The following is a 23895-nucleotide window of genomic DNA, read 5'->3' on the forward strand; positions in this document are numbered from 1 at the left end:
TGTTTTCAAAGTGAAAACATTTGTTAACTTTTCACTGGAAAAGAGAGGAGTGTTAAGACAAGAATGTTGAGAAAATGTGTCTTTGAAAAAGAAAGTTAGTATGTATTGCCACAGAAATTTTGACCACATAAATGACTGTGTAAGTTAAGTGTAAGTGAAATATGAAGTCATATGTGCTGAGTTTTGTAGATGGTTGAAACACCATTGTGTTTGTGAATTCACTCCAGCATCTGTCAAAGGGAGATTTTTCATTATAATCCCCACCTGGCACGAAGAGCAAACACTGCAAGGCACCAAGCTATCTCTAAACCCAACCGTATAGCCGTGCCTGCCTCTCTCACAACAATTGAACAGGTGCTCATCTAAATGTGTCATCGCAAAGCCCTGCCACTATGGTGGAAATCCATCAACTTTTATCTATGTATGTTCTGAATGCACCAAATGCAACTGTAAAGGACTGATTTTATTGATGCAAATCTTGATTTTACGGAATATATGTTATGGCTGGATAGAGTGTGGAAGTTTGCTTGTTCTCTTCCACACCATACTGTACATATTCAGTACATGATAATTAAATATCAGTGCACTGATTACCTGGAGATAAAAAAAATTGGACCGTAAAATCCAATTCAGAGCTGAAGATATTCTCAAATCTAATATAGTAAATGAGAACATACCAGCCATGGTGAGAATCACTTTTACTTTGGTTTGAATTAGATAGGTCTCAGAGAGTACTGTTATTCTGAGCCAGTCCCACAGCAATAAAGTGATTCATCGGCTAGATTGCATTTTAACAGGATGTTGATTGAGAACATAAGCCATATTGATTTTCCTGATGGAAACAGGAAATAGCCGAGTTAGAAATAAAATTATTTGTTGTTCCCGGTGTGAGGAGGCCCAGAGGACTGGCAGGCAATTGCACACTGATGAGTGGCACTGCCCCCAAAACACCTCCCCTCCATCCTGTCCCCTATGGAGACCTGGGAGAGACGTCATCTGTGGTTGTTATGCCGCGAAATGACGCCTGCACTGACTCCCCACCCCCTGTTACTGCAATTTAGCCCCAGTGATCCATCAGGGAAGAAGGACTACTACCTCTGCTGCAGCATCTTCTACATGAAGATGGACCCCCAATCAGTTCACGTATCAATAAGCAGTGTAATGGGATTTCAGTCCATGTATTTGTTTTCCTTGATCATTGGGGCAGCCTAATGATGGGATTTGACAGGTTACAGGAACACTTTATAGGATGATAAAGGATTACCTCTTATGAATAATTATTTTCAAATTACAATATTGAGAAAATGTTGGAATGATTTCCTGCTCATCTATGTTTGCTTGGCTGCGTTTTGTCTCCAAGGTTGTCTTGTCGGTAGGAGGAAAGATGTTCCCATCCCCCTGCAAACACGTACAAACCAAGCCCTCCCATCCTCTCCTCCTCCATCCCCTCCCTTCCCTCTAACACACACTCACACTCTGGAGAAACACGTCACTGAGCTTGGGGACTCAGCGGCTCATTAAGGAGAAGGATGTGATATTCTCAATCGAGACTGTGAGACTCCCAGCACGCCTATTTATAGATGCAATATCTCTATGGCAGTCACCGTGGCGTTGGCTAATCGCAGCCGTGGCCCCAGACGCCAATTAAGAATGAAACAAATGCTTTTTAGGTGGGGTATGCCCCTCCCTTCTGCTAAGGTCCTTCCGTCCGCCACACTGCCTGGTGGGGGAGCGGATCTGCTTGGAGCGTATTCCTGCATCAGTTCGGGATACAAGGAGGGCGGCATGCAGAGTGTATTCAAAGCCCTGCCGTGGCTATTTTTAAATGCACCTCTCTGGAGAGAAAGAGCTAGGTTTCTTATATTGTGGTTGTTTTCATATGTTTGACTCTGGGTCTGGGATGTCCGTGGATATGTTGAATTGCTGTGACTCATAGGGCATAAAGGTAAGAGATGCTATTGTGAGCTAGGGGTGAAGGATAAGGATGAGTGTGTGTGTGTATTATGATATATTTTGGCTCTGTTGGGCCCTTGTGGCGTTCTTTCCCTTGCAATGTCTGTTAACCAAATTTCTGTGAGCAGCTGTACAGAGTATGCATCTGATAGAAGGGGTACGTGAGTGTGTCAGGATGCAAGCACATTACCTCTCTTCACTTTTCTAACCAGTACTTTACTGACTCTCTCTCTGTCTCTGCTAGCGCTACTGCTCACTCTCAGCATTCCTTTATTTAAACATTTCTATGTCCCTTAATAAATCCTGCTCCCAATTTGACCCTATCAAGTTTAGCATGTTAATGGTAATATTACATCAAAGATTGGTTGCCTTTTGCAAAATCACACAAAATAAACAGTCACTTATCTGAACCTAGTCAGAAACACTCATGTATTCAACCAATCAATCGATCAATAAGTCTCTATTAACCCTGTGGGAAATGTGGTGTGAAGTCAGGGTAACACATGAAACGTGTTAGGCTACAATACATAGCATTGGATTGGAAACATTATATAACTTGCCTGTTCAATAGCTACACTGAAAAAAAGTTTTCAGGCCACATAGCGTTTATGATACAGTACATGCCAACCTTGGATAACAACATCAAATATGAGAAAGATAATGATGATGATAACGGTGATGATGATGATTATGATGAAGACATACTGTAGTTTCAATATCAGTTTAACATAATTGTTTAAAAAATTGTTGTTGTTTGTTGTTGTTGAAGAAGAGAAAATAATGATATATTTGGTTGTACTTCATAGTAGGATGGACCATTAGGAGATAATTAGCAATCTAATGCTTTGACATTTAAAGCATGATGCCTAGCCACATCCACTCCCAGTCTGAAAAAACTTGGCCTCAGTTGAAAACGCTGGTGTCAGCAGCCCTTAATGTTGCTTCTGGGGCCTTTGTGGGAAATATTGGAACGTTGTATGAGGAAACAGAAAAAATGGAATTCACAAGAATGTAGTTACTTATACTGTTATTTGCAAGTTGGCCAAGTAGTAGTGGGCACTCATGGTGGTGTCAGACTGTTCTTTGCAGCTGGAGGAGAAATGTGATACTTTGGTAGTAATGGGGGGAGATGGTAGGCGTGCATCATCTAATGGTGCTTAGTAATAACTGAAAGGAACACAATTAGATTGTGATCCAACCTTGAGATATTATGGAATACTGTAATAATGAGTGTATTATGAACAATATATTGTATAAGCACACAACTCTGATAACTCAATGGAAGAAAACTGTTGATATATTACATAATACATAATATAGCTACATAAGATTATATACATATGAATTGCACTTCATTTTATCCTCTCCCCTCTCATCCTTCTCTCTGCTCTCTCTTTCTCTCTCTCTCTAGTTCCACCAGGTTAGAAGAGTGATGACCATCCTGTTCCTTACTATGGTTATTTCGTACTTCAGTTGCATGAGAGCTGCTCCCATGAGAGACGCCCCGGGTATAAGGGGCCACCGAACGGAAGGCTACTTGGGTGCTGCACTGACGGCCGGCCAGGGCCACGGGACTCCACAGAGCGGGGGTGGGCCGGGCCAGCATGGGGGACTGCCCTCGCTCACAGACACGTTTGAGCAGGTGATTGAGGAGCTCTTGGAGGTGGAAGGAGAAGCATCTCAGCTGGGGCCTGGGGCTGACAAGGGCCAGGGAGGAGGGGGTCCTTCCTCTGTGGTCACCACGGAGACCAAGGATGTCGACCTGTATGCATCGCGGGTGATGATCAGCAACCAAGTGCCTTTAGAGCCACCGCTGCTTTTTCTCCTGGAGGAATACAAAAACTACCTGGACGCCGCTAACATGTCCATGAGGGTGCGGCGGCATTCTGACCCGTCGCGGCGTGGAGAGCTGAGTGTGTGTGATAGTATTAGCCAGTGGGTGACAGCTGTGGACAAAAAGACAGCAATAGACATGTCTGGGCAGACCGTTACCGTCCTGGAAAAGGTCCCTGTCCCCAATGGCCAACTGAAGCAATACTTTTATGAGACCAAATGTAACCCTATGGGGTACACAAAGGAGGGCTGCCGTGGAATAGACAAGAGGCATTATAACTCCCAATGCAGGACAACCCAGTCCTACGTGCGAGCGCTCACCATGGATAGCAAAAAGAAGATTGGCTGGCGGTTTATAAGGATAGACACATCATGTGTATGCACATTGACCATTAAAAGAGGAAGATAGTGTATATAATGTATAGATTTTATTGAGTTTAAAAAAAAGAGTAAAGAGAAAATATCTATTTGTATATATACATAACAGGGTAAATTATTCCGTCAAATGAAAATTTTATGGACTGCATGTAAAAAAAGATGAAGTTTATACAGTAAAAGTGATACTACAGTCTATTTATTGAACATATTCATGACCTTGTAAACAATTAAAAAAGATCTGATCAGTCATTTGCGCCCAGTTTAAATTACTATATCACATTCCTCAAGACATTGTGGTTTGTTTACGTTGCCAAGAATGTGAGAAAGAAGGAAAAGAGCGATGAGGATGAGGGCGAGGGTGAGGACGAGTTCCATAAAAAAAACTTGCATGCTGCTTCAATTGTGAATTGAGAATTTGTCCACCTAAGAAAAAAGGATATGATATCGACCAAAACATTCCGTTTACATACCCAACAGTAAAAGGGTTTTCCTCCTCAGTACTTTATTTGTTTACTGTTCTAAACTTCTCAAGGTAATGTTGGAATTACATACTATGTCAAGGTGCTGTTGTCAAAGCTTTGCTGTTTATTTTTTTATCCCCACCAGAGGACAAAATATAAGAATATATATATATATATATATATATATATATATATATATATATATATACACAATTTATTCATTGACATATGTTTCTGGATTAATATAATTCATTTTGTATGTTGTGAAGTTGTTTGCAATATTAAATTGAAATATTTGAAGAAATAAAAATGACTATAGGCAACTGAAAAACAAAACCAATGTCAATAAAGTTTGAACCCTACATTTCTAGTTACACTGCATAAACATTAGATGAAAACATGGACGGATGGACGGCCAGACAGATCAGCAGGCAGATACATAAATACCTACCTTCCTACATGCATACCTACCATCCTACCTACCTACCTACGTACCTGCCTGTCTGCCTGCATGCAGACCAGAGGAGGCTGGTGGGAAGAGCTATAGGAGGACATGCACATTGTAATGGCTGGAATGGAATAAATGGAATGGTATCAAAACATATGGAAACCGCATGTTTGACTATGTTCCATTTATAACATTACAGTCATTACAATGAGCCCATCCTCCTAAAGCAGACAGACAGACAGACAGACAGACAGACAGACAGACAGACAGACAGACAGACAGACAGACAGACAGACAGACAGACAGACAGACAGACCAGATATATTTTATTTTCATTAGCATTGGCTTGGTTATAAAAGCCTCAATATATACTCAATATATAGAACATATAGAAGGCCCATAAGTCTACGTCGTATAGCCTAGGCTACAAGCTGATCCTTGATGGCCTCTGAGAGCTTGATGATGAGTACATTCGAAGTTTTCAACCCTGAAGACAGGATCCTTGACTGGTGAATTCCTTGGATGGGCCATCTCAACCCTATCCCATCGACACAGGTAGGTGTCCCATGCCTAGAAATGGATGGTCAACATTCTCTCACAAAGGATACCAAAATATGCCTAATTGTGATAATAAAATATAACAATAAAAGTGCATTCAAGGTATATTCTGTAAGATTTTCACACACAAATAGCACTTCAATTCTTGTATATGTCTATAGTACTCAGGAAATTGCATTTTATGAGAGAAAAATCTATCTTCTAAACATCATTTGAGGTATCCTACCAAAGTATAAGCCTACAAAATGTGTTTACAAGTTTCCTATCACAACAAAAACATAAACAATGGGTCAACAGTCTATGTCCTCAGTTTTGCCGTTATGATAAGGTAACACAGTTTAATACATAGTAATGAGTAATAGGCCTATGCATTGTTTCAGCTTTCAGAAAGCAAATTCCCTATTGCTGTGAGAAATGGAAATTAATCAATAGAAATGCATACATTATGCAAGCACTGACAGAGATCAAAATTATGGTTTTAAACATATTGAAGCAACATTGTAGGTTTACAAAGACATTTACAAACAATTCAATTTGGGTTATGAATAATGATCATATAAGACATTTTAATAACTATACATTAATATCTATAATTTATATAACCATTAAAAAGCTGTAAATATTGCTGGTTATACATTTAGGATACCACATTTTCTAAAATATCAAACAAAACTTCAGTGATATATGACTTTCAGTTTTTCCCCCCATCTTGGATTTGGCACATCGACCGTGTATTGCGCCGATTGCGTGTCCTTGACGCAACAACAATCCCCGTCAATACAGCTCAAATCTGTTTATCGCCGAGTGGATATTTTGCTAGCCTGATAATTTCTCCCGAATAGTGCCGGATTTAGGCTATTATGGCTTCTTTGGGGGAACCTGTTCGACTGGAAAGAGGTAAAACGTCAAACTACACAGATTGCTTGATCAATAATAATAGTTAAAATGATGAAAATACACACACAAGCTGAACAGATGGCTAGCTAGTTAACGGTAGCTAATCTGGAATTTAATTTAGTTAGCTAACTAAGGGTAGCGCAAGTCAATTAATTTTGAAATAACTAGCCCATGTACAATCATCTCTCAAAAGTCGAAAGAAAAATAATTATTCCAATATAATCCGCTTTAGTTTTCAGAAAGACAGATGGGCTGAGTTGCTAATGTTGTAGCCAGCTAAGGTTAGCTAATTTAGCTAACAAGATAGCCATCCTCAAGGCTGGTAGTTTGCAGTGGTGTAAAGTACTTAAGTACCAGTACTTTAAAGTGCTACTTAAAAGTAGTTTTAGTAGTTGTTGGGGCTATCTGTACTTTACTATTTATATTTCTGCCAAAAGTTTTACTTCACTACATTCCTAAAGAAAATAATGTACTTTTTACTCCATACATTTTCGCTGACATCCAAAAGTACTGGTTGTATTTTGACAGGAAAGGGTCAAATTCACACGCTTATCAAGAGAACATACCCTGGTCATCCCTACTGCCTCTAATCTGGCGGACTCACTAAACACACATGCTTTGTTTTGTAAGTTAATGTAAGTGTTGTAGTGTGCCCCTGTAAGGCATTTGAAATTATTAATACTTTCACTTTTGATACGTATATTTTAGCAATTCCATTTACTTTTTATACTTATACTTAAGTATAGTTAGATCCTCTGCCTCAAGCAATTATTTCCTTAACCAAAGTCTTCAAATCAATGTAAATTATTGGTAAGATCTCTGACGGTGTGTGGTCTCCATGTTTTCTCCCCACAGACATTTCTCGGGCTATTGAATTGCTTGACAAGCTCCAGAGGACTGGGGAAGTGCCACCCCAGAAACTGCAGGCACTGCAAAGGGTCTTGCAGAGCGAGTTCTGTAATGCTGTGCGAGAGGTGAGCTGAGACTGTCATTAAATGCCCATCACACCCTTCAAAATTCAACTCAATTTATGTGGACAAATCTGTACCTTAAGGCCAGAAGTACTGCTGATTTTCATTCTCCCCCTCCAATCAGTGTGATTGATTCAGACCTGGGGCACCAGGTGAGTGGAAATAAATAATCAGCAGTACTCTGGACCTCCAGGCTCTGATTTGTGTACTTGTGTGAGATGGGGCTGATACAGACAGACCTATAAAACATGAAATGGTTTGATTGCTGCCTATGTACTAGTTATTTGACTTCGGATGTAAGATTTGTCATTGTGTCAGTGTATCATAAAGCATTATTTTCAATATAGGGTTGTGATTACAAAAGGAGCTATCCAGTTTGAGGATTAATTAATAGCTTGGAACCCTGGACAGGAGGAACTATCAGGATTACTATTTTTAACATGCCAGACTTTTTGAAGGAAGTAATTCAGCTTAGCAGTTTGCATTTGACTAACCTTCTTTCTGCCTTTTCTAAACAACTCCTTAGGTGTATGAACATGTGTATGAGACAGTGGACATTAATAGTAGCCCTGAAGTCAGGGCCAATGCCACAGCCAAGGTATGTCACAACAACCAATATTAAACAACAACTCTGTAGGCAACTCTGGGTTAACAACTTTCTCCTCTCTTGCCTTGTAGGCCACTGTTGCAGCGTTTGCGGCCAGTGAGGGGCACTCACACCCTCGCGTGGTGGAGCTGCCTAAGACTGAGGAAGGACTTGGCTTCAATATAATGGGAGGGAAGGAACAGAACTCTCCTATTTACATCTCACGCATCATTCCTGGGGGAATCGCCGACCGCCACGGGGGCCTCAAGAGAGGCGACCAGCTTCTTTCTGTCAATGGGGTGGTACGTGTCGTTTATGCAGTCTCTGGCTGTGTCCGAATACCCGACTTGCGTTCTAAATAGTAGGCATTTTGGGAAGGCAGAAGTATGTAGTATGTGAAATTTTTAAAATTGAGTATGCTTTAAAAATTCCAGGATGTCATACTCATTTTGGCTTTTTATCTAGTAGAATTCGTTGCACGCTTGAGGAAGAGAATAGTATTTCGAGGCCCACGTGTGTCTGACAACAGCTGATAAACAGCTGAGGAGACGAGCTGTACCGAATTGATTGAATGTAGGGAATCAACGCAATTGCACATTAGATGATGTAGGATGAGCCTAGTATGCTGTTATATTTTGCTTACTGCAATTGTTTTTACTAAATCCAACGTTCTAAGTAGTATGATTAGTACACAGTATGCAGTTTAAGTAAATAGCAGGCAAACCAGATTTTCGTACACGGCCACTATCAATATACATTTATCCTATTCAGTCACCTAATTTTGTTTTATTTAAATTAATCCTCCTTTTATCTCTTTCTTTCCAGAGTGTGGAGGGGGAGCACCATGAGAAAGCTGTGGAGCTTCTCAAAGCTGCCCAGGGCACTGTGAAGCTGGTGGTCAGGTACACTCCTAAAGTCCTTGAGGAAATGGAATCCCGCTTTGAGAAGATGAGGTCTGCAAAGCGCCGGCAACAGAACAGCTATCCCCAATAGTGTTTTTTTCATCACTGGCACGCAATTCCTTATCTTTCACCCTCTTCCAGCCATCTGTCCCAGTCACAGTTTTAACCTTCATCTAAAACTTAGCACACTACGTTTAGTTTGTATCCACATATATTATATTTCTACCTTTTCTACAACCTACCCCTTAAACTTCTGACACTGTCCTCCACCCCACAACTCAAGGCAAACACTAGATGTATCATATTTCTACAAGTAGTTGGTCATTCACGCTTTACATGTGCATTACATTTTGGACTGACATATTGGATGCTGTTTGAGGACCTGTGAGACCCACCACAGAGGTTCATTGATTGAAGAGATGGTATTTTTTTTATTTTAGAACAGCCTTTATAAAGTGCCTCAGGGCAATACAAATGTATTTGAACTTGTACTGTCATTCAAATTACAAAACTAAGCTCAGATGATTCAACACTTCAATGCCAGGTTTACCAAGCATTTGCAGGAATGCAAACGTCACACCTGCTATTTTTGAGAGCGAAAAGAAACTGGTAGTAATATAATACATTTGGGATATAAGGGGTATAGAATAAATATTATCAAAGGAATTGGGTATTGTGTGTAAATTGATATAGACATTTTGTGTTTACCAGTATATGAAGGCTAAATGGAGACCGTTATGTTTTACCATTGTCTCTGTTTTAGTTTTTTTCCTCCTGAAAATAACAGGTGTGATCGTTTTGGTAGATCTGTGTTTAGTCTTCTAATCTAAATTGTTAAGGAATTAAATAATACATTCTCTGAATTTATTTTTAACCTCGTGCTGATGTTTTAACTGTCTTACAAACTTTAAAAAAAGATTTCGCTGTCTCATAAAATATTCAGCAACTTCTAGCTTTTGCATCACATGAATCATTTAGAGCCTTCAAATGCGTAGGTTTTCAGTGGGCTGGGAGAAGGCTTTCTAAGATGCTGTGCTGTCTTTTAAAATTCAGATAACCTTTTCCCCTTATGACAGTATACAATTTTGAGACCTGAGTCACACCTGACATTTTAAATATTTCAAAAGAGCAATAAGTCAGACTCAGAACCTTTTGAAACCAGAGGGGTATTTCATGAACAGGGTCAGTGGATTTTGAGATTCCCCAAGAAAGCTGCATTCCCATAGTAATTTTTGTTTTTCATTTCTTTGAGTTACTTTGCTCTATTCGCACTTCAACGGTGTGGACAACTCATTCAAGGTGGGTTTACAGGAGGTCGGCCAAATTGTCGCAGCGACGACAAAAACATGTCATTGTTGTCCAACATCAACTGATGTTTCCAAAAAGTATAAACGAGGAAAAATACAGTATTGCACTACCACCAGCATGGTTGTTTGAAATAGGGTGCTACCTGCTATCTTTCAACGTGAGTAAACCCATTATTGAATGGCATTCATTAAAAAATGCATGTAATTTACTGGTATGTGAAACCCACATTCATTAATACAGTTCAAAATAAAGACCAATAACGTTGCTATGCTGTTGCTAAGCTGGGGTTGAGTTAACAAAGCCATATTTTTGGTTGCTGACTTACAGGTTCGAATAATTACTTGTTGAGCTATAAAATTAGGTACATGTCCCATTTGGGTGAACTATCCCTTTAAGATGTGATCTTAATTTGGCTGTCACGGATTTCAATTCCAGATATTATGTCCATTTTCACCTGAATAGCATAGTTTGTATTTTATCTTGTGATGGTCACTCGTGAATGTACTGTGTAATTCCAGTTATATTGATAAGAATAGATTTAATGTTTTTTTTGCTGAATTGAATAAAATGTATTCTAAATCATGAAACATTTTATTTCCTTCACTCAAGATTTCTTCACTTCATAAAGAAAATATTCTATGTTCTGTTCATTATTTAAAAAAGGTGTAAAGTAAGCAAAGGCTTAACAAATTTGGCACCCCATAGCAAGTTGGTTACATGTCAGCTTGCCCCTTAGTATGATTACTGAAATGTTGTCCTTGTCACTGACATTAATGGTTTCAACAGAATGTTCAGGACAGTTACCTTGCCAATTCCTAGAGCTTTGTGAAACACCCCTCAGGTTTCTACCCTCTTATATTTTGGAAGGGTCAATAGAATATTTTTGTAAGTGTTTTCTTTTGATATTTTATTTTTTACAAGGGATTTTCATGAGAGAAAAAAATCCTGAAATGATTTGTATTCCTTTTCTGACTGTGTTATATTCTTGTTTTGAGTACCAAGACCAGACTTGCAACATTTATGAGAACTATTTGATATATTGAATGTTTGCTTGTTTTGGACTGTTAGGTCTACTTACAAAATGTGCTGCTCTCAGTTTATTCTGTCCATTTGTATTGTATATTGTGTTACAAAAACTGCACAAAATAAATTATACTGTGAAAATTGTTTTAATATGCTTATTTGTATTCTCAACTTAAATAATATTACCATACATTGTATTGTGTAATTCCTTTAACACACGTAGTTTTAACATCCTTTTTGTTTAGGAGCCGCACGTTTTTTGTTTGATAACTTTTGAAGATGCCATATTATGTCATATTGCCAGAGGCAAGAATGGTACTTTCGTAAGGGTTATGTACTGTTTCATAGAGTATGGCACTATGTTGGTACTAATGTAGTCCAAATTAGGTGTATGTTCTAAGGTCACAGCACAGTCCCAGCTCCGTCTGTCCAGTTATTGACCACTGAGAGTCAATGGCACTTTGCTGGACTGAACAGTGGCCCAATCACTTACATGGGTATCATTATCACCATGTAGTGATTCCAGTTTCCCTAAATGTTTTTTTTTCCAGACATTTTTCATTGTGTTGACGCCGCCCGTCCTCCGGACCATCTCCTCACTTCGCCTTGCAAATCAAGTGCACCCTGTTGTGAATTTTGTCCTCCAATCAAAATTCATTCGATTTCCCCGCCCATCAAGCGTTTTTCCGTTTCCCCCTGCGTTGGAACTTCCTTTCCGCCTGTGCAAATCTCGTCGTGAACACGCATCTGCCTTCTCCGTGTCAAGTGAGTGTCTTCTAAAGGAAATGTAGTATATATACACCATGTGAAAATAAGTCCAACACGGCACCATAACGTAGGCATTCCCTTCAAATATTTGTTTTACCCCTAAACTAAAATTGGACAGCAAATAATCTATTGATGAGGAGCATGCTAGCCAGTTAGCTTGCTACCTAACAGCCATGACATGTCACCATGTGTACCTGCTCTCACTGTCGCTCAAAGAAACAAGGCCCAAAACGGTAACTAGCTGATTGGTAACATTATTTGCGAGGGTGTTTTTCAATGGCACATCTTCATATTCTGATTGAAGAAATAACAGTTATCAGTGACAACCTCACCAACTGGAACTTTGTGGACAGTGCGCTAGCAAACTCGGCTAGCTAGCTAATTTGTTAACCTCAGTTACCTAGTTAGCTAATCTATCAGATGTTTTGAGTAAGGCAGTGAATCCTAGTGTTTGGTAAAGATGCCCAACCAACGTTTTTTTTCTCACTTAGATTATGGAGAAGGTGTATAAATATCACTTGAAACAAATGCTTAATAGGTGTTTGTAGGCCTAGTTACTTGATGCTCTGTGGGTATGACATGGAAAAGTTATAATTGTTTCTGTATGTTATAGGGTTATACTGCGAAGTTCACTTTGAGACGCATGTGTACTACTTTTATTTGTCTAAAGTAACTTAACTGTATTGGGTATTTTTTTAATGCCCTGTTTTTTTGTAATAACTGCATCATGATTTGTATTGCAGAATGCGTTACGTTGCTGCATACCTGCTCTCTGCCCTTGGTGGTAATGCCAGCCCACAGGCTGCGGACATCAAGAAGATCCTGGAAAGTGTTGGCATTGAGGCTGACAACACACGCATGGAGAAAGTGTGTTTAATATCACGTTTTACCTTAGTGTTGAGTAAAATAAATGCACGATTTGTGTGTTCTGAAAGTTGAGCACAAACAGGAAACAACATAATTGCAATCTCTGGACCAGTAATTTCTGACCCCTTTTTCTCTTCCCCTTCAGGTTGTCACTGAACTTGGTGGCAAAAATGTGGAAGAGGTGATTGCTCAAGGTGAGTTGCAGAACTGTCAATGCATAATGAAAAGTCACTGAAGAGAACACATCTACTTAAAATTAGAACCTGAAATAGTCGGTCTGGACTAAGAACACGGGTGGTTTAATCTGCTAGAAATTTGCTTTGAAACTGTAGCATGGCTTTTCTGCCAAAGTTTTAGTGTTTAGTATATACAACAATATAGTTGTAATTAAATCAGTTAACTGTAATTTCTCTGACAGGCTATGGTAAACTGGCCAGTATGCCAGCAGGTGGTGCTGTGGCAGTGGCCAGCTCAGGTGGAGCCGCTACTGCTGGAGCAGCTGCCCCCGCTGCAGGTGAGCATACATCAGAGCCCACATGAGTGTTCTAGATCCTTGTCAAGTTGACCTTTTGGATGTCCATCATTTTTCATGTCAAACTGGGCTCAATGCCATCTTATGGGGTGTTAAATTTATAGATATTGATGTGCGGGTCAGCTCAATATCTATGGGGCACTTGGTCAGGCAAGCTAAAGCTTATTTGCCTTTACTAAATACATGGAAAATGTATAGTACAGACCAGAACAGTCTCAATGCAAACAGCATTAAAACAGTTTCGTTGCTAAATGCATGGATTTTTTAATTGGTGGGGGGTCATTATTTTTATTACATCATGGCTGGTAGAATGGGACGGTTTTAAAAACAGCAGGTCAGTTTCGGATTGATAAATGGCTGATGAGCGCATTACTAGTACATAAAGGGTAGTTTATTTTGTTTATGAACATGTCTTTTGGTAAACTATTATATTACTTTCACTAGAGCTAGCTGTGTTTTCAGACAATGTATATGGTATGGTTAATTAATTACTTATCTCTTTACAGCTGAGGAGAAGAAGGAAGAGAAGGAGGAGTCTGAAGAGGGATCTGATGACGACATGGGATTCGGCCTGTTCGACTAAACTTGTTCAAAATCTGAAATAAACTTGTAAAAAAGGAAAAGGCTAAATATTCTGTATTTTCTTTGGGTATTTTGCTTAATGAAAATGTTTTGTTTCCATCTGGACACAGCCACTGGAGCAGTTGGGTGCTGCATAGCCCTTGATGATGACTGTTCCGTTACATTTACACAAGTCATTGGATGAGGGTGTCTTCTGTACTGGGGAATTTTGTTAAGAGCCCTGGATGCTCAGTTTGAGCATTGACACGCATCACTTGCGGTAGTGTTTTGGAAGCAAAAGGACCTTATCTTTCAAATCAGATAAATGTAATTAAAAAGGATTAAACGAGAGACCCGATGTTGCGCTCAGGCAATAATCCAAGAGAAGAGGGTCTGCGTCATTGTCTGAAAAGAAATGTGCAAGAAGTGTAATAACTACATGGATGATTGCATGTTTTCTTATGTGATCTAAATAGCTAGTACTGTGTACAGTATTAGTGTTCCCACACGAACATGCAGTATCTCCGTGTTACAGCGCGTGTTTACGAAAAACAGATTGAAGTTAGTCTACTTACTACCTGTGCTAATTGGCCATCTGCGTCTACTAACGTGTGTAAATGGATGCTACAAACGGGTTGTCAATGGAAAAATACTATTGGCTGCAACTTAACTGTACAGCAAGTGTATTTTGCATTTGTGAAATTATTTTAGGATATGAAAGTAGGGATTTCTGTTTAGAATTGTACCACAATTGAGAATCGATTCAGGTTTAGGTGGAGTATTTGGCTGTTTAGGCTTCCAGAGCCACATTGCCTTTAAACAACATGTAAGGTCCTTGAACTACAAGGAGCAATGTTAGCCACCTTTAGTCAATGTTTGGACTTGGTGCTACAGTGCAGCCATGTAGGGTTGAAGGTGCAAGTAGTCATTTGCTTGCTACTGTACATTTCTTTGAGTCTAATTCTATTTTGGGAATTATAGTCAAGGTGTGTGTGACGGTGGTATTGATTGTCGACTAATTTGACTGCTACGACAATGTTTTCGCTAGTTACTAGTGTGGTAGTTGGAAAAGGTTAAATTCATGGATAAAACAGCAGATAGCGCCATTTACCCTTCTACTACTGGCCCTGTCCAGAAACAACCCGTCTCCCTAGACACTTGTCTGAAAGTCTTGAATGGGTACTATAAGAAATCTTGAGCTCATGAGTCTGCAGCTACTCTTCCTAAGGTCCACATACAATGACAGGCTAATACATAACATTAATAGACAAGTACATCACAAGGACAGAACTATGTACACACATTTCAAATCCCATTTGATTTGTCACGTGCCGAATACAACAAGTGTAGACCATACAGTGAAATGCTTACTTAAGCCCTTAACCAACAATGCAGTTAAGAAAAAAGAGAAGAATAACAAATTAAAGAGCAGAAGTAAATGACAATAGCTAGGCTATATACAGGGGGTACTGGTGTCGAGGTAATAAGTACAGTCGTGGCAATTTTTTTTGAGAATATTAATTTTCAAAGTCTGCTGCCTCAGTTTGTATGATGGCAATTTGCATATACTCCAGAATGTTATGAAGAGTGATCAGATGAATTGCAATTAATTGCAAAGTCCCTCTTTGCTATGCAAATTAACTGAATCCCCCAAAAAACATTTCCACTGCATTTCAGCCCTGCCACAAAAGGACCAGCTGACATGTCAGTGATTCTCTCGTTAACACAGGTGTGTGAGTGTTGACGAGGACACAGCTGGAGATCACTTTGTTGTGCTGATTGAGTTCGAATAACAGACTGAAAGCCTCAAAAGGAGGGTGGTGCTTGGAATCATTGTTCTTCCTCTGTCAAACATGGTTACCTGCAAGGAAACACGTGCCGTCATCATTGCTTTGCACAAAAAGGGCTTCACAGGCAAGGATATTGCTGCCAGTAAGATTGCACCTAAATCAACCATTTATCGGATCGTCAAGAACTTCAAGGAGAGCGGTTAAATTGTTGTGAAGAAGGCTTCAGGGCGCCCAAGAAAGTCCAGCAAGCGCCAGGACTGTCTCCTAAAGTTGATTCAGCTGCGGGATCGGGGCACCACCAGTACAGAGCTTGCTCAGGAATGGCAGCAGGCAGATGTGAGTGCATCTGCACGCACAGTGAGGCAAAGACTTTTAGAGGAGGGCCTGGTGTCAAGAAGGGCAGCAAAGAAGCCACTGCTCTCTAGGAAAAACATCAGGGACAGTCATTTTCTCTGATGAATCCCCTTTCTGATTGTTTGGGGCATCCGGAGAAGACGAGGTCAGCGCTACCATCAGTCCTGTGTCATGTCAACAGTAAAGCATCCTGAGACCATTCATGTGTGGGCTTGCTTTTCAGCCAAGGGAGTGTGCTCACTCACAATTTTGCCTAAGAACACAGCTATGAATAAAGAATGGTACCAACACATCCTCCGAGAGCAACTTCTCCCAACCATCCAGGAACAGTTTGGTGACGAACAATGCCTTTTCCAGCATGATGGAGCACCTTGCCATAAGGCAAAAGTGATAACTAAGTGGCTCGGGGAACAAAACATAGATATTTTGGGTCCATGGCCAGGAAACTCCCCAGACCTTAATCCCATTGAGAACTTGTGGTCAATGCTCAAGAGTCGGGTGGACAAACAAAACCCACATATTTTGACAAACTCCAAGCATTGATTATGCAAGAATGGGCTGCCATCAGTCAGGATGTGGCCCAGAAGTTAATTGACAGCATGCCAGGGCGGATTGCAGAGGTCTTGAAAAAGATGGGTCAACACTGCAAATATTGACTCTTTGCATCAACTTCATGTAATTGTCAATAAAAGCCTTTGACACTTATGAAATGCTTGTAATTATACTTCAGTATTCCATAGTAACATCTGACAAAAAGGAAGCTTGGCCCCGGGGATGTACTGGGCCGTATGCACTACCCACTGTAGTGCCTTGCGGTCACAGGCCGAGCAGTTGCCATACCAGGCACTGATGCAACCCGTCTGGATGCTCTCTGGTGCAGCTGTAAAACCTTTTGAGGATCTGAGGACCCATGCCAAATCTTTTCAGTTTCCCGAGGGAGAATAGGTTTTGTCGTGCCCTCTTCACTACTGTCTTGGTGGGCTTGGACCATGTTAGTTTGATGTGGACCCCAAGGAACTTGACGCTCTCAACCTGCTCCACTGCAGCCCCGTCGATGAGAATGGGGGTGTGATCGGTCCTCCTTTTCCTGTAGTCCACAATCATCTCCTTTGTCTTGATCATGTTGAGGGAGAGGTTGTTGTCCTTGCACAACACGGTCAGGTCTCTGACCTCCCTATAGGCTGTCTCGTTGTTGTGTCATCAGCAAACTTAATGATGGTGTTGGGGTCGTGCCTGGCTGTGCGGTCATGAGTGAACAGGGAGTACAGGAGGGGACTGAGTACGCACCCCTGAGGGGCCCCCGTGTTGAGGATCAGCGTGGCAGATGTGTTGTTACCTACCCTTACCACCTGGGGGTGGCCCGTCAGGAATTCCAGGATCCAGTTGCAGAGGGAGGTGTTTAGTCCCAGGGTCCTTAGCTTAGTGATGAGCTTTGAGGGCACTATTGTGTTGAACGCTGAGCTGTAGTCAATGAATAGTATTCTCACATAGGTGTTCCTTTTGTCCATTTAATAAGTATACACGCTTTCATGCATTTATGCCTTCATAGCCATGTGATTCATAGACTACTGAATGCAAGTGAAGCACATGAAAATCAAAATACAAAAACGAGATGTGTTGCAAATAGGCTGCTGACACTGCTAAATTCCCCTGGTATAAATAATTCTACCATGTTCCTATAGTTACTGCCCTTAATGGGTATCCTGGGTATAGACTATTTACAGTTACCACCCTCAATGGGTTTCCTGAGGTAAAATGTAATCTCTTAAAGGTCCAATGCAGCCGTTATATCATATTGTTCTGGCTAACAATTAAGTACCTTACTGTGATTGTTTTCAATAGAAATAGTCCAAAAGAAACATATCTTATTTGAAATTTCTATAATTTTGCTAGGACTGTCTGGGAGTGGTCTGACTGGGGAGGGGAAAACAGAAAACGACTTGTTATTGGCAGAGAGCTTTGGAAAGCTTTCTTATTGGTCTATTAACTAATTTGTCAACAGGCAAGCCAAAACTCCATCCCACCAAAACAGGCAGAAATTTCAGGTGTATTTCAAACAATTCTTACACTAAAAGGGCATTATAATCTTCTACAATTTCACAGTATTATTCCAACCTCATAGTGTGGAAATATATAAAACACAAATCACGTTTTGGACTGCACTGGGCCTTTAAATGTGTAGGACTTTTGTTACAGCTACCACCGCTATGGGTTTCATTAGGTAAAATACAACATTGGCACCTCCTCCACACTGACTAAAGGCGTCTGCATGCTTCCCAGCCAAAACAGTTTGTGCATATATTATGATGACATTTTGGTTCGTTTTGGACTTCGGCAAGGGTTTTTTCCGTTGTTCGGGCACACAAAAAAATTTCTCGAGGCAAGCCGAAGTCGGTAGCCGATTCGTCTGCGATTGGTCAACAGTAGGGATTCGACAATGAAGTGCCTGTTGTCATTCAAAGGGAGACGACTCCTTCTCATGCACATTTTTTCACTTGAGAAATACTGCACCAAACATCCTGGTCAGATGCAAAATTATGTGACGAAGATCTCGACAACAAATGGCAAAATTAATGACAGATGTCTTATGTTATCTTAGATGAATTCTGACTATTTTGAGGAAGTGTATACTGGCTACAGCGTTGACAAACAGTACTATTGCCTCTTTTTTTCTAATTTTTCAAGCGAAAGTATTTTTTTTTAACGGGATAGCTGAGATATAGTGTAATGTGTTACAGTCTACCACCCATGAAGGGTTTGCTGAGGTATTGTGCTGGGCTTTGGACCTGTTCATAAAATGAACACGGTCCCTGTGAATCAGTTGTTGTTACGCTTCTGCTCATATAAAATGAACCAGAATCAGATGGGAGTTTCACCTAAGGTCCTTGGCTCCGCTGAGGCTTTCACCTCAGCCACCGTGATCAGAGTTAACAGACATGAAAGCAGCAACCTTGAATCATGTGGAGTTTCCTCCCTCTAAAGTTAACTTTATGATTTCCACCTTCATTCCCCTACACCACATTCACACCCAGCAGCATCCACCAGTCACACACATACACACATCAGTACATACTTCGGTATCATGGACAGAACTAGATTTAAAATAAGAATATACACTTATGCCGAACATTCCATACATCAATAATACTTTGCTCTACTGCGACAGGCCCTGATATCCTGAAGTCACCACTTCAATGTTCTTTAAATATCTTGAGAGATTCTCACATCAGTCACCCACTGGGCACAGACGTCAATTCAATGTCTATTCAACATTGGTTCAACATAATTTCATCAAAATGAAATGGAAACAATGTTTATTCAACCAGTGTGTGCCCAGTGAGTAGTCAGAGAGCTGAACAGAGTATCATATCATATGCAGCTGTCAGCATTGGTGTACTTTGTCAGCAGCTACTGGTTGTTGGGCAGGTGGTAAATTGGCTGTGCCAAATAATCATTGAAGTTGTTAGTGCTTGCACTAGCCCCAGCCCCAGTAAACACAATTTGCTGAGTATGAACAATGCAATGTTTCTATCTAGGACACAGGAAGGAATGAAACATAAGATGGACTTTACACCCAATTACATTTTATAACCTATGTTACAATGCCCTCATTTACTGTTAGCCCATGACATCAATATACACTGAGTGTACAAAAAATGTGTGTTGACACATGGTCATGAGTGTGTGCTTCAATACCACTGGTGACAGTTGGGAGTGCCACCGCATGACATTGTGGCCTCATTGAAAAGGATGTGTGCGTTAGTGGTGCACGTCTCAGCTGGTTCACCCAGCTGCAATTGCTAATAACCCATCCCCCCGCCTCCGGCTGGATGTGATAAAGTGAAAAGCTCCGCATAGCTCCGCATTGACATGATTGGTTGACCGTAGGTGGGGGAGGGAGGTCCAGTATAAACCCAAACTAAGTTCCTTGACAACTTCCTTCACAATAGCTCTGCTCCGCTAAGCACAGGAAGAATGAAAGTCCTGACGTCTGCGGCATCGCAGTAAATGCTGTGCGGCCACTTCAGATGGCGGATTGACCATGTAGAGCCTTTATCCCGCAAATATACACGGAGTGTACAAAACAACACCTGCTCTTTCCATGACATAGACTGACCAGGTGAATCCAGGTGAAAGCTATGATCCCTTATTGATATCACATTTAAATGTAAAGTCCCTGGTTCTGGTACCGGTTCCGACCGACATTTTAGCAAAGAAATCGATCTGTGGACACCATAGATCGACATTTGAGTGATAGCCCTGGTTCCCACGGACACTGTAGGATATTTATTGAGCCTATATGACATAGGATGTGAAATCTGAAACCACTTGAAACTTCTTCTTCTGACAGTCAAGCAACTCCTGGCTGAACCCTACCTCAGCCACTGACAAAGCACGTGTCTGCATCTTACAAGGCTTTACATGGTCCATCCAGTGTCTGCAGTGGACATACTGCATTTATACTTCTTGCCTTTGCTGAGCAGACCAGAGCTGTTGTCAAGGAAGTTGTTTATACAGGACCTTCCGTCAACCAATGTCAATGTGGAGCTATACAGAGCCCTTCACATTAAAACATTTGGGAGACGCATGGCAATGCGCAATTTGGCCTTTGCATGCCTCCAGAGGCTCCGCAATTACTTCACGCCATCCATTCCACGTCTCCGACCACATTATCTGATCAAGCAATAATTGGCTTTGAGCCTAGATCGTAGAGCAGCATGAGATAGTGGTTACATCACTGTAGCACATTCAGAGATCGATTTATAGCCATTAATCTCAAATAATTCATAGATTTTAAACAAAAAACACTTTCTGTTTGTCATAAATGGACAAGATTTAACGAGTTCAGGAAGCCAAGCTAGATGGGGCCAGATGTTTTGATCAAGAGAGACCTTTAGAAAATATGCACATTTTCTCTAACACTAACAATACAAATATGTATTTTACAGTTATAAAGAAGGTGAAATCTTATAGTTAGGCATTTTATTTGATTATGCAAAGTGTAACGTCTTCTTCCAACTCACACTCTCAAACACGTAGATCCCCTGAACACAGCTCACTTTCCAGCCCACTTTGCAGCTCACACTTTCAAACACATAGAGCCCCTGAAAGCAGCTCACTCTCCAGATCCCAATCACCTGAATTCTGATCACCTGTTCTAACACCCGTATGTCATTATCACACACTATTTAGTTCAGTTCTTTGCACCCCATCACTGTGAGTTATTGTTTGTTTTGTGACACGCTTCTATTCAGAGTTCTGGTGTTTCTGTAATGTACGCCTCTCTGTGTATGATAGTTTTTGCCTACCTCACTAACGATGCCTATTCCCTGCCTGTACCTTAGCCTATTGGATTTCCTGTTATCAACCTATTGCCTGATCTCCCGGACTATGTTACTAGCCTTTTCCCTGCCTGTACTGTTGCCCTGTTGGACCCCCTGTGTATGACCTTCTGCCTGCCCCTGGACCCAGCTACCTGCCTCCTCCTGTGGTCCCTTACAATAAACACCCGCTGCGCACTGTGCTTGAAACCAGCTCTGTCTCCCATCGTGTTCATTACACAAAGCATATAAGTCAAAACTTATTCTTTGTTTTTTTTATAGGAAATACATCATATATTTTTATCATATTTGTACTGTTTACTTGAGCTTGTGTCCTCAAAAGTGACTACACCTCAGCAATTTACAATTATTTTTACCAGAAAGTTTAGATTTGAACATTTCTTGGAGTATGTAGCATTATTAGTTATTGTTTATGGCCCTCTCATTATAAACAATTAGTTTTGGGGATTACATTTTGTTACATTTAACTGGTTAAATCTGCTTCAATCAGTGTAGATGAAGGGAAGGAGACAGGTTAAAGGATTGTGAAGTCTTTAGATAATTGAGACATGGATTGTGTATGTATGCCATTCAGAGGGTGAATGGGCCAGACAAAAGATTTAAGTGCCTTTGTACGGGGTATGGTACTAGGTGCCAGGCACGCCGGTTTGAGTGTGTCAAGAACTGCAACGCTGCTGGGTTTTTCACACACAACAGTTTCTCGTGTGTATCAAGAATGGTCCACCACCCAAAGGACATCCAGCCAACTTGACACAACTGTGGGAGGCATTGGGGTCAACATAGGCCTTGTAGAGGGCAAAAGGGGGTGCAACTCAATATTAGGAAGGTGTTCCTAATGTTTTGAACACTCAGTGTATGGGGAGACATGCTACTGAGCCATCAACTGTCATCCATATGCTGCACTAAAATACACTGCACTTCTTTGTAACAATGTATATCAGATGTGGGTGATGCAGCAGATAGCCAGTTCTTCTAAATCTTCACATAATTTTAATTGTATCCATGCCTAATTCATCATCAATCCTGTATAAAAAAACAAGTGGCGATGAAAGGCGTATCTTAATTATTACTAATTAAGGTAACCTTGTCCCCAGACTAATATATAGCACATTATGTTTCCTAGCATTGGGAGGAAGTGTCTGATGAATGAGATTACTTGGAAGGTGCAAATGAGAGATTGTGAGACCTAGTGGCAAAGGAAACGAGACAGTTTTATTCATGGGTTGGATTTTCAACCTGTGTCTATGGCATTATGTTGCAGCATTTTCTGTTGTGATTATATGATACACTGTATGACAATGACCCGGCAGTCCTCTGCTCTGGGTGGCTGACTGTCTGGTACACACAGTGGTTATTAACTGTGTGTAGCATACCAGACAGACAGAGAGAACTGTGGTGATGATAGTACTGTTTATCTGCTACAGCTGTTCAGTGTCAGGTAGTGTCAGTATTTAGTCACATGGTGATGGTTCTTCCCATTATTTAAAATAAAGCCCGAAACTTATAGCCACTCAACTGTAATCAAAGAATTCATAATGGTTTTGTATACTTATCTGAATTTGCCCTATTTTTCCACCATGATAATGCCAATCAACTAAGTAGGACTACACCATAAATAAGTAATTTCACTGATGGTATCTCATTCATGTGGCCACAGTTAGACTCTCAGAACTTATGTTAATGTGATTTTAATGTGTGGCACCCATTGTGCTTGGGGTTCTGAGATCTTTTGTGTCGATCAGACTATGACATCTGTTCTGCTGTTGTCACTTTTGGGAAATTCAGTTCCCCCTTCAAAATATCCCTGTTACGCAATATCATGAATTGTCAGCATCTCTGCTAAGAAAATGTGGTCTACATGACTGTTTAGTTCCTTATTTGAATAATCCTGTTTATTGTGTAAGGCCAGCAGTTTTTAAAGTGTGACCTGACCAGGGAAAAACTCTGGGTCCATCCTTTGGAGCCTTAGCCTAGTATTCTTTTGGTCATGACTGGTGGTCTGGAAAAACTCTAGACCAGAGATCATCAACTATATTTAGCCGCGGGCCGATTTCTTCTTGAGCGGGGGGCCGGAACATAGACTGCAAATTGACTGCAAGAAACCCAAACAGATATAATATTTGACTAATACAAAATAATTTCAAACCTTGCTTGAATATGATCTCTCTATTATGCGTGAAAATACATTTGTCATTTTAGTCATTCAGCAGACACTCTTATCCAGAGCGATTACAGGAGAAATTAGAGGTAAGTGCCTTGCTCAAGGGCACAGACAGAATTTTCACCTAGTTAGCTCGGGGATTCAAACCAGCAACCTTTCAGTTACTGACCCAGTGGTTAATTGCCCAGCACTCTTAACCGCT

General features: G+C 40.6%; 2 protein-coding genes and 1 pseudogene across 4 annotated transcripts; all 3 read left to right on the forward strand.

Annotated features, from left to right (window-relative positions):
* Positions 1-721: 721 nt before the first annotated feature.
* On the forward strand, positions 722-4777 carry LOC106587487 (neurotrophic factor BDNF precursor form pseudogene; annotated as a pseudogene). Its single transcript, XR_014382833.1, has 2 exons — positions 722-1945; positions 3365-4777. The product of XR_014382833.1 is annotated as a neurotrophic factor BDNF precursor form pseudogene (transcript).
* Positions 4778-6373: 1596 nt separating this feature from the next.
* LOC106587489 (protein lin-7 homolog C) lies at positions 6374-11459 on the forward strand. Its single transcript, XM_014175922.3, has 5 exons — positions 6374-6528; positions 7384-7502; positions 8026-8097; positions 8178-8387; positions 8911-11459. The coding sequence occupies exons 1-5, from the start codon at positions 6492-6494 to the stop codon at positions 9076-9078; spliced, it is 606 nt and encodes a 201-aa protein (XP_014031397.1). The 5' UTR covers positions 6374-6491; the 3' UTR covers positions 9079-11459.
* A 515-nt stretch (positions 11460-11974) lies between these two features.
* On the forward strand, positions 11975-14108 carry LOC106587490 (large ribosomal subunit protein P2). 2 transcript variants are annotated; one of them, XM_014175925.3, is made up of 5 exons: positions 11975-12083; positions 12830-12953; positions 13099-13147; positions 13372-13467; positions 13992-14108. In XM_014175925.3, exons 2-5 carry the CDS (start codon positions 12831-12833, stop codon positions 14066-14068), a joined length of 345 nt encoding a protein of 114 aa, XP_014031400.1. In that variant the 5' UTR covers positions 11975-12083; position 12830; the 3' UTR covers positions 14069-14108. The 2 variants fall into 2 exon arrangements, with proteins under 2 accessions (XP_014031400.1, XP_014031399.1); XM_014175924.3 differs by having other exon boundaries at positions 12030-12319.
* Positions 14109-23895: the final 9787 nt, after the last annotated feature.

Source organism: Salmo salar, chromosome 26 (genome assembly GCF_965601325.2).
Source record: "Salmo salar chromosome 26, fSalSal1, whole genome shotgun sequence".
NCBI classification, from domain to species: Eukaryota; Metazoa; Chordata; class Actinopteri; order Salmoniformes; family Salmonidae; genus Salmo; species Salmo salar.